The sequence below is a fragment of the Chinchilla lanigera genome, unplaced genomic scaffold, assembly GCF_000276665.1.
Source record: "Chinchilla lanigera isolate Chin_1 unplaced genomic scaffold, ChiLan1.0 scaffold00050, whole genome shotgun sequence".
NCBI classification, from domain to species: domain Eukaryota; kingdom Metazoa; phylum Chordata; class Mammalia; order Rodentia; family Chinchillidae; genus Chinchilla; species Chinchilla lanigera.
Window position 1 is genome coordinate 11399949 of NW_004955451.1, and position 10846 is coordinate 11410794.

General features: G+C 55.9%; 1 protein-coding gene across 4 annotated transcripts; it reads right to left on the bottom strand.

Moving 5' to 3' along the window:
* Positions 1 to 2649: 2649 nt before the first annotated feature.
* Tmem92 (transmembrane protein 92) lies at positions 2650 to 7054 on the bottom strand. 4 transcript variants are annotated; one of them, XM_013519101.1, is made up of 6 exons: positions 6904 to 7054; positions 6003 to 6152; positions 4359 to 4390; positions 3661 to 3732; positions 3350 to 3551; positions 2650 to 3228 (listed from the first exon to the last, which is right to left on the bottom strand). In XM_013519101.1, exons 1-6 carry the CDS (start codon positions 6985 to 6987, stop codon positions 3079 to 3081), a joined length of 690 nt encoding a protein of 229 aa, XP_013374555.1. In that variant the 5' UTR covers positions 6988 to 7054; the 3' UTR covers positions 2650 to 3078. The 4 variants fall into 4 exon arrangements, with proteins under 4 accessions (XP_013374555.1, XP_013374556.1, XP_013374554.1 ...); XM_013519102.1 differs by lacking the exon at positions 6003 to 6152; XM_013519100.1 differs by lacking the exons at positions 6003 to 6152; positions 6904 to 7054 and adding an exon at positions 3979 to 4084 and having other exon boundaries at positions 4359 to 5453.
* Between the last annotated feature and the right edge of the window lie 3792 nt (positions 7055 to 10846).

Here is a 10846-nt window from a genome sequence, read left to right on the forward strand (position 1 = left end):
AGAGAGAGAAAGAGAGAGAGAAAACACCAACAGAGTGAAGAGACAACCCACAATATGGGAAAAAATTTTTGCCAGCTGTTCCTCAGACAAGGGACTAACATCTAGAATATATAAAGAACTCAAAAAAATAAAAATAAAAAAATAAAAAAACAACAACAAAAAAACCCAGACCCAAATTTAAAAGTTTAAGACCCAAATTTAAAGACTCAATCTGAAAATGGGCACCTGAAATGAAGATACTTCTCAGATGAAGAAGTAGAAACAGCAAATAAATATAGGAAAGAAATGCTGAACATCACTGCTCGTTAGAGAGATGCAAATTAAAACAATGCTGAGATTCCATTTCACTCCAGAAGGAATAGCTATTATCAAGAAATTGACCAGTAACAAATGCTGGCAGGGCTATGGTGTAAAAGAAAGCCTCCTCCACTGTTGGTGGGAGTGGAGGCTGGTGCAACCACTGTGAAAATCAGTGTGGAGATTCTTCAAACAACTAAAACTAGAGGTTCCATTCGACCAAGCTATTCCTCTTCTTGGCATCTTCCTGAAAGAATTAAAAGCATCATGCTACAGTGATATAGGCACACCCATGTTTATAGCAACACAATTTGTATTTTTTTTTTTTCTTGTCTTTTTGAGACAGGGTCCCGCTATGCAGTTCAGGCTGGCCTTGAGCTCACTTTGTAACCCAGGCTGGTCTTGAACTCGCAACGATCCTCCTGCCTCAGCCTCCCAAATGCTGGGATTACAGGCGTGCACCACCACACCCAGCTAGCAACACAATTTGTAATAGCTAACACATGGAAACAGCCCAAATGTCCATCAACTGATGAATGGGTAAAGAAGATGTGATCTTTTTTGTACAATGGAGTACAACTGCACCATAAAGGATAAGCTTGAGGCATTTCTAGTTAAATGGATGCACCTTGAGACCATACTCTTATGTGAAATAAACTGGACACTCATGTGTAAATATCACATTGCTTCTCTGGTGTGAGAAACTGAATGTGTAAATAAGGACCAAATTGTGTAATAGACATCGGGAATTGGGAAGAAAATATTCACGTGAGAACAAGTGAGGGAGAAGGGAAGGAAGGGACAAGAAAAAATACAGAAGATCCGATTCCTGGGACCAAAGAAAAAAAAAAGAAAAAGAAAAAATGTAGAAGAAAAATAGTGGAAATAAAACTTTTTATAAATAAGGAGGGGAAGAAGGGTTGAAGGTAGGGGAGCGGTGTAGGAAAAAAAAGAAGAGTCAGGCTATATCATGTGCAGGTACGTGATATATGATGAATGAGATCATTATGTATATCTAAAGTGTACCAATAAAAAATAGTTGAAAAAAAATGGTGCTGCTCAGAATCATCACTCCTCCACCCAGGGAAGGAGAGGTCTGACATCCTGTGCCACCTTCCACGTCGAGCCCCCAAAGTCATCAGGGTGGGTCCCTGTCAGTGGGGCAATGCCCGCCAAGCAATAACATCTGCATAAATCCCCATGTGTCCCTTCTGCTCCTGTGACCCATCTGGAAACTGTGGGAAGCTTCCACTCATGGCTCAGTCTCCTCCTGCCATCTCTGGTGCCACCTGCATCAGGCATTCCATCTGGATATCCCCATCCCTAGCATCTATGCAGACGTCTGTGCCAGCTCCCCAGCCCTGGCCCTGCTGCCTGCCTGGGTCTTGTACCCACAGAGCCACGAAGGAGGCATCTACCAGTGTCCAGGGCCACTGCCACCTCCAGGCCTCGTGGTATGCTGGCTGGTGTTGCTACCATACCTGTGCTTGGGGAGGAGGCTGGCACGGAGTAGGTTTGGAGTATAGTGCAGGCAAAGGTCAGACGACAGCTGCCTGGTCCTGTGGGAGCCTGAGACACAGGCACTGGACTCTTCCTCTCTGTGGCCCAGGCAAGTCTGAGTTCCAGGGGTCTATGGCCCAGGAAGCCTCTCCCCTCTCCAGGACAATCTTCTCCACCTGAGGGGTTAACTTCTGCAGGTGGCACTGATCACAGCGTCCATAAGCCAGGCAAGGCTGAAGATCTAAGTGTCCCTCAAAGTCTCACTTATTTGGAGGGTGACTGGATCACGGTGGCTAACATCAGTCCACTAACAGGTTCACAGCTGACTTGCTATTAGGAGGTGGGCCCTGGGTAGACAGAAGCAGCTCATGGAGGTATGACCTGGAAGGGTGTATTGCATTCTTGTTCCCAGCTCCTCCCTTCCGCCATGAGCTGAACAACTCTCCCTGGCTAGGCCCAGGCCCCCTCTGCTGTTTCTGCCTTGGTGTGGCATACCATGAACTGAACCCACTGAAACTGTGAAGTAAGCCTTTCCTCCTTTCATTGCAGGTGTCAGGTGCTTTGTCCCTGTGGACAGGAAAGGGACCGACTCACACAGCATGACAGACCTTTGTTATCTGAGCGCCATATCACAAGACCACCACATCAGCCCATTTCTAGCTTGTTAGCACCCAGAGGCCTCAAGGAACTGGAGGCCAAAGCCTGGGTAACCTGGGTGGATTGTCCCCACGTATGGTGGCCAACCTGCTCACAGCGGTCATCGTGGGTGAATTCTGCACAGTGACACCCCACACATACCAGCAGTGCCTGAGGTTACCCGCCCCCACCTGCACAGCCAAAGGCAGACGCAGCAACAGTCAGTGACAAATTTAGTGAGCACTTGTGTTGGGGTTACAATGGGGTCTTCTCTATTCAGGCAGAGTTGGAAGGTGGCTCGGAGCCACCCAGTCAGTCCTCCGTGGGCAGAGAAAGCCTTCAGAATATCCCAGAGTAGCTGTGCGGTCATGACTTGTATACCTCCAGCAAGAGGCTGCTCTCCACTCCACGGAGTAGCCCATACACTGCAGGTCCCTCCCGCAGCCGGACCTTGCTCCCAGCGGCCCTTCACTTGGAAGAAGGACAGATACAGTTGCTCCAGTCCTGTCCTGGCCCAAGGGCAAGAGGGGGCTGGGAGGAACAGGGGTGAGAAAAGCAATAAGTTAAATCCAAGAAGGAAGAGCCGTGGCAGGGTATCAGGGGGGCTGAACAGGAGTCCCAGCTGTCGCTGGCTTGCTCCGGAGGTCACCGGGGAGGTGCCAGGTCGGAGGCTGGGTTGTCGATGCCGCTGTGTGTGCCTGTGTGGTCCTCAGGCCCGAGGCTGTAGGGAGGCGGGGGCTCCATGGGAGGCGGGGGCTCCATGGGAGGCGGGAACAGGATGGGCTTCAGAACCACCTGCAGGAGAAGAGGACACTTGGTCTTCCCAGGGCCTGGCCCCGTGGCCACCAGCCCCTCATGCTGGCCAGGAGAGGGTGACACGGTGCTGGGGGCAGCGCCTGGGACAGGAAAGACTTACCTCATTGTAGGGTGGGGGGGGCCCAAAGGTGGCTTCCTGGAGCTCCTCTGGGGGCGCAGTGCTGGCCGGGTCTGAGGGCTGCTGGCGAGCCTGCGCCGGGCCCTGCTGCAGCGCTCTGAGATAGCGTTTGATGCAGAAGTGCTTAAGGAGGCCGCAGCAGCACAGGATGGGCACGATGACGGAGAGGCAGATGAGGAAAACCCTGCGGCAGAGGCACCGACGTCACCCTGATTGCCCAGGCCACCACCCCCAGCAGGGTGTCTCCCATCCTTGCCGTGGCCTGTGCTTGCAGCAGCTGGCCCTGGGCTCACCTCAAGGGGCCGGTGAAGAAATCTTTCACGCAGCAGCTCTCCTTACAGCACCGCGATCCTTCGGAGCAGGTTCTGGGAAGGGGCAGAAAAAGGTTGCTGGCACCAGAGTGGGCAGGCAGGGGGACCCCGGCCCTGGGCTTGGCCCTGTGCAAAGTTACTGGGTGGCACGAGCACCCCACCCACCCCCCTGGGCAGGCGGGGCTTGAGGGCTGCAGTGGCTCTGACTTTGCTCAGTTGACTCAAAAGGACAGAGGAAGAGAGGCAGTGCTGGGAGCGGGGAGCTAAGTGCAGAAGAAGCGAGCACCCAACGGTACCCACAGCGCTCGGGCTGGGCAGGCAAGGGGCGTCTGGGTCACCCGGTGCCGACTCCATAGAAACGCTGCTCTGCCTGAGACTCTCCCCAGCCACTTCTCGCTGTGCTCAGCTGCTGGGAGTTTATTTATATATCAGTATTATCAGCACACACTTTTGCCCACTGCCCTCTCGGGGACCCTCAGGGGAGGTGGCCTGCGCCTGCAGGAGGGAGGTGGGGATTACACTAGTGGCCAGTCCCCAGGTGCCAAGGGAAGAAGGGAGGGAGGGTTGCATCTCGGTCTCTGCTGGGGTAGGGGGTGAGGAGGATGGGTGAGGGGCCGGGCCCTCAACCCAGGCCCGCCCACCACCCTGAGTGGAGGTCACAGCCGCAGTCCTGCACTTACGGAAGGTAATCGCACTTGGACTTAGACGTCGTCTGTGGAAGAAGAGGCAGAGGTCGCGGCTCATAAACGGAAGGTGGAGTCTCCACCGGAATTCATCCAGGTGTAGCACACGTCGGAGACCGGAGTCCCACTGACCCCTGCCAGCTGGCTCTCCTGCCTCTTCCCCCTGCCCCCGGCACATTCCCACTCCCAAATCTGGAAACTCCCGGCCACCCATCAATTCCTTGCCCAAGACAGCTGTAGTCCAGGGATCAGCAACTTTCCTTGTCCCCGTAGGACACTGTTTTCTTTTTGCAGTGCTGTGGATTGAGCCCAGGGGGCCTCACACACGCCCAGCAAGTGCTGTGCCACTGAGCTGCAACCCCACCCTTTTTATTTTGAGACTAGTCTCACTATGTTGCCCAGCCTGGCCTTGAACTTTCGATCCTCCTGCCTCAGCCTCCCTTCTTTCTCATCTGTCCAGTTCCGCAGGGCATTCAGAGCGCTCAGTCAGAACTGCACAACGTCTGCAGCATTTGTGGCCCCAGCCTTTCCCCCAGGTGTCTGCAGGGCTGCTTGAGACCTGCCTGTCCAACCACAGCGACTATACCACATCCCCCAAGCTCCCCTTTCCTCGAGGTTTAACTGTTCTCTGCAACACCTACCAACATCCAGCATCCTACGGTTAATCTCGTTAAGTGTCTGCCTGATAGAGTGTAAACTTCATGCGGGCCACGGTTTTCTGTTTTGATCGCTGCTGAGAACCCAACAGTCCAAATATGTGCAGGATGAATGAATAAGTATTTGATGACTACCTGACTTCACCCTGGCTGCTCCTAGGCTGTGAGGGTGAAGGAGCCATACAGGTGCAGGGACACAGGAAATGACAGGGTTATTGGTCACCCCACCTTAGCCACTTGAGCCCAACAACCAGGGCTCAAAATAGGAAGACAAGCCAGTGTCCTGGAGGGCACTTGCCATCCCAGCACTCTGGAAGGCTGAGGCAGGAGGATCACAAGCTCACACCCACTCTGAGCAATTGAGTGATCCTAATCTCAAAATAAAAAGAGCAGGATCCGGGTGTGGTGGCGTACTGTAATCCCAGCACTCGGGAGGCTGAGGCAGGAGGATCATTGCGAGTTTGAGGCCAGCCTGGGCTACAAAGTGAGCTCAAGGCCAGCCTGAACTGCAGAGCCAGATCTTATCTTACAAAAAAAAAAAAAAAAAAAAAAGAGCAGGAGATGAAGACCCTGCATTTAATGCCCAGTACCCTCTCTCCAAAACCATTATCTTTATCTTTTACTTAAAATAATTAAAGTAGCATTTCATTTGCTGATCCCACCAGGAAAGATAAGAGTGCCGAGACAAGTCATAGTTGGGGTGATTCCTCTTTTCCATTTGCTCAGTCTCAGCACCTCTTTACAAGCTCTGCCTTTTAAGGGGGACAGGAGCAGGAAGAAGGAGCCCGCACAGCCCCTGCAGGCTGGCAGGTGTGAGCCCGCCAGTCACGCAGCACGCAGGGGTGACTGCAGAGTTCCACACAGACCAAGGGGTCCCGTGCGAGCCTCCCTCTCCTAGACGCCAACTGAGAAGTCATGGGTAATTAACAGCTTCCATAAACTTCGTCCCACTTCCTGCTTGAGGGGAATGCCTTTCCCCCCTTACCTCTCCCCATTTTAACTGGGGGTGGTCCTGCTGGAGTGGGTCAGAGCCTGAGTCTTCTGAAGCCATCAAGGTGACGCTGGGGACCACGGTTTCCTCTCTCTGAATGGGCGTTGACAGCGACCACCCCCTGGAGGAGGTGTTGGACCGAATCTACAAGCAGATGCTCCAGGAGGTGGAAGGAACCCAGCACTCTCCCCAGTTAGCAGGGGCCAGGACGGGCTCCGGCAGAGGTCTGCACGCCCAGCCTGGGGTGGTGACCATAATGGGGTGCAGCCCGGCACTGCCCTGGGGGTCGCCAGCTGCAGGAAGTTGCAGCGTGTCCTGGGCCTGCATCTGTGTGTATCTTAGGGAGAATCTGTGAGAGGAACCCGCCCAGGCATCCTCAGCCTTGACCTCTCCGAGAATCACCCATCTCCCCCGATCACACCGGGTCAGGCAGCAGGTCAGAGGTCACGGCAGGCTGGAATGCGGCCCTGACTGGGAATAGGCCTGGAACCTCCCCTCCTGCAGGGCACGAGCAAAGCAACCATCCCAGAGAGGGCTGGGACTGCCGCAAGGTCACCCAGCGCCGGAGGAACAGGCTAGAGAGACGTCCGCCTGGCTCAGGCGTCTTCTGACGCTGAGGACTAGAGGGAGCTGGAAAGCTGGCCAAGCGGGTCAAAGTCCGCCCAGGTATCCAGGGGGCTGTCGCGGGCAGGTCCCCCGACTCCGTCCTCCGTGGCGAGGACGCCCAGGCTTGCCCAAGGGCCTCCCTCGGCGCTCCCCACCTCCCCAATCGAAAGAGAAAGGAAGTTGCCAACTGCGCGGGGTCAGGAGGAAACCCGACAACGGAAGGTGGGGACCGGGCTCCAGAGAGGGGCCCCTGCCCCTCCTCGTAGACCCCCGAGTGCAGCAACCTTACCTCCCAGGCGCTTGTCCAGAGGAGGCCGGACAGCAGCGTGAGCAGCAGGGTGAGCCCGAGACCCGGGACCCTGGCGTCCGACATCCTGACCCGGGTCCACTGAGCTTCCCCGGGGAAGGGCGGAGGGGAGGCTGGGTCGCAACCCCGCCCACTTCTCTGCACCTATGGGCCCCGCCCGGGACGGGGCGGGCACGCAGCACCTGGGTGGGGCCGGTCGGAGAAGGGGTGGGGAAGGGGAGGAGGAAGGGGGAGGGGAAAGGAGGGCGAGGAGAGGGAGAAGTGGTTCAGGTTAGGGGCGGGGCAGGGAGAAAGTCTGTGTAGGGTTTCGGAATTGGAGGTAGAAGAGATTAATGTTTTAGAATTGTGGATAGGGGCTGGGGATTTAGCTCAGCGGCACAGCGCCTGCCTGGCTAAGCGCAAGGTTGTGAGTTCGGTTCCCGGTACCGGAAAAAGCAAAACAAAACAAAAAAATTGTGGATGGCCGGGTGTGGTGGCGCACACCTGTAATTCCAGCACTCCAGAGGCTGAGGCAGGCTGAGGCAAGAGGATCACCGCGAGTTTGAGGCCAGCCTGGGCTACATAGTGAGTCCAGGCCAGCCCGAGTTCTCAATTTTTCTTTTTTCTTTTTTTGGTAGATACTGGGCATCGAACTCAGGACCTTGCACTTTGCCAAGTAGGCGCTTGTACTGCTGAGCTATATCTCCAGCCCGTGGCCAGCCTGAACTGAATAGTGAGACCCTGTCTCAAAAAAATAAACAAATACAAAATAAAAAATTGTGGAGTCTGGTCTGGGGCTATAGATCATCTTGCTTACCTGGCAAACGCGAAGTCCTGAGTTCAATTCCCGATACAAAAAAAATGTGGGATCAGCTCAAGACTGCTGAGTGACCCCTTGCTACCCATGGCCCCAGTTGATTTCCCTCAGGTTGCAGATTTTGGGGCGCTGCGCCTGACAGGGATTGGGAGAGGGGCTCAGACAGAGGGCCCCGGCCGCTGGAAGCCCCTCCTCATTTCTATTCTAGGGTGAGGGACGGGAGGCGAAAGCTGGGTTGGGCAGGGGTGGAGTGCGTGGAGTGGGGGTGCGGGGAGAGGCGTCACTCCAGAGGGAGGGCAGCCCGGCAGATTTCAGACTGACTTGAGATTCGTGTCCCCCAGCCTCCTCCTGAATCCCGGGAACGTGGGGTACATTTCCTCTCCGACTAGAGAAAGGGACGCGAATGCCGGGGGTGGAAGGGTTCCCCAGATCCTGGGGCCCGCGCGCCGCCAGGGGGCAGCATCGCCCGCGACGCTGGAGGGACAGCGGGAACCACCCCCCACCCCCCACCCCCCGCAACCCTCGCGGGGGCGGGCCGGAGAGATGTGGGGCGGGTCCGAGAGGCCTGGGGCCGGAATCTGGCACGCCAGGCCGGCTCTTAGGTGTGACGGGGTCTCCGCTGGGACTTTGCTCCCGAAAAACACCCCAATTTAGAGATTCGTTCTCTGCTTTTCCTCTGCCGCAGTCCCGTCGTCAGTTGTATGGACCCCCCCATCTCCCCTTTTCATCCAGTCTCCTGTCTCCCCATCTCCCTGAGCATCTACTTTCTCTCAATTTGTTTTTTTTTTTTTTTCCTTTTTCTTTCTAGTGGGTTAGGAGTTGAGACAGGGTCTCACTAGTTAGTGTAGGCTGGCCTTAAACTTTTGGCGATCTTCCTGCCTCAGCCTCCAGAGTGCTTTCCCAACTTCTGTGTGTCCTCGGGTTTTCCCTGCAGTATTCTCTGTTAGTCTCGGCAGGAGAGTTTGTTTTCTATCTGTGGCTGTTTCCCTGCACTCTGTTGGTCCTACCCGCAACCCCTGTCTCCGAGTCTTTTTCAGGGCCCTCCTGGTCTCTCTCCCTAGCCTCTGTCTCCCTCTCTCACGCTGCTTGTTTCTCATCTCTTGGTCCCTTTTGGCCCTTAAAATTAGAACCTTCCCTCTCCTGAGCCAAGAGCGACTGTGGGCTTGGGGCACACGCGCGGTAGGGGGACCTCTGGCCTCCTCTCCCTGCAGTTGCATGAGACCCCAAACTCCCTGGGCCAGGAGCCCCAGTCCACAGACTGCAGGAACCTTCTCCCAACACCACCTCACTTCTGGGCTTCTGGGGCCTCCTGCTGCAGCCCCATGGCCTGGCATACACCTACACACCCTCCACACCCCACCCAGGCTGGAGGAGGAACAGATGCTGAGAAACCCTGGTGGGAGGCTGGGAAGGCTGCATCGTGAAGGGATCAGGCGGACAGCAGTACCCTGGCAGGGGCTGAACAGTGGGGGAAGGTTGGTGTTGCTTCTCCAGGGGTTCCAGCATCCACCTGACCCACATCTAGGGTTGCTAGAAAAAAGACAGGACACCTATCCCAGCACTCAGGAGGCTGAGGCAGGAGGATCTCCAGTTTGAGCCCAGTCTGGGCAATGTAACAACATAACAAGACTGAGACTCCAAGTAAAAAATGAAAAGGGCTGGGGTTGGAGCACAGTGTGAAGGCCCTGGATTCTACTCCCAGTAACACACACATACACACACACACACACACACACACACACACACACACACACACACACGACAGGACACCTCATTAAATTTAAATTTCAGATAAACAACAAATTTCAGTGTATTACATGGGGTGTCCTTATTCTTTTTATTATTATTATTTGTCTTTTTGAGACAAGGTCTCGCTATACAGTTCAGGCTGGCCTTGAACTCATTTTGTAGCCCAAGCTGGTCTTGAACTTGCACCAATCCTCCTGCCTCAGCTTCCCAAGTGCTGGGATTACAGGCGTGCGCCACCACGCCCAGCTGGGGTATCCTTATTCTGAAAGAAAATTATTCATTGTTTATCTGAAACTCAGAGTTGCTTGAGTGTCCTGTATATTTATTCGTGAAATCTGGCAGTCCTACCCACATCTCTAAAATGTCACAGGCATAGACGTTTGTTTCTGAACAGCGACTCTGCCCCACCCCCAGCTTTCCAGAGGAGAAAGTGAGGTCCCAAGCTCTTGATCCTAGGGGCAGAGTTCCGTCCCCAAAACCTGCCCCTGGGCCCCAAACTGCCCCTCGGTGTTCCTGCCTGAGAAGGTGGGTGATGCCCTAGCCGGCCAGCACGGGCAGAGAGCGGGCGGCCTTTGTTTGGGCGAGGACAGATACGTCCCTGGCAGCTCTGTGTCCCACCCTGGCTGGGGCCGGGGAGGGAGGGCGCGGGGGCGGGACCCAGGCACCTCCAGCAGTCAGGGGTCCCCCTGGATTCCATGTCGCATTCCATCTGGGGTTTCCCCACAGCACCGGGTCAAATGTCTTCAGATGCCGGGCTTTCTCCCGGGCACATCCGCGGAAGAACGGGCTGATTGTCTGCGTCCTCCGGGGCAGCGCGTAGGAGGGGCTGAGATCAGCTGGCCCACGCACTCCTCTCGGGACCGCGGCTGAAGCCCAAAGGGACACGCCGGCCTGAGTCAGGACCAGCACCACGCAGGCCCTGAGACCCCCACACCCAGCTTGGGGAACCACTGCTGGAAGCGGCGCCCCCTGGGGCGGGGGTGCCAGGCCGCGCCCAGCCCGGGGGAAGAGTCAGGCCGGGTTCGGTTCCACCAGCGTGCCCCCACCCCCCAGCTTCCCCACCCTGCAGGGGAGCGAATCCTTGTACCAGCTTGCCGGAGCGCGGCTGGGATCGCTTCTAAGGGGCTGAAAGCCGGGCTTTCGCTGGGCTCCGCCGGCAGGGGCGGTATTGTGTCGTTTTGGAGAACGTGGCTTGCTGGGCTTCGCTGTGTGGCCCTAGACAAGAAGCTGACAACTCTGTGCCTCGCCAAACGCAGCTGGGAATGGCGTGAGGGATGGGGGTAGCCAGACTTCGCTGATCACAGACGCTGTTGGAGGATGACGTGAGCCGCCCGGTGCCTGGCGAGCGGCAGAGAAAGGACGGCGAGCGCCTTGGTTCCT

Bases quoted from the DNA above. Each gene is read 5' to 3' on its own strand.
- Tmem92 (XM_013519099.1), bottom strand. From the start codon at position 4,575: ATGGGTGGCCGGGAGTTTCCAGATTTGGGAGTGGGAATGTGCCGGGGG. The intron at 4,088-4,358 runs GTAAGTGCAGGA...ATAAACTCCCAG, and splicing joins TCCAAGTGCGATTACCTTCC to CAGCTGAGCACAGCGAGAAG. The intron at 3,552-3,660 runs GTGAGCCCAGGG...CCTCTGCCGCAG, and splicing joins TTCTTCACCGGCCCCTTGAG to GGTTTTCCTCATCTGCCTCT.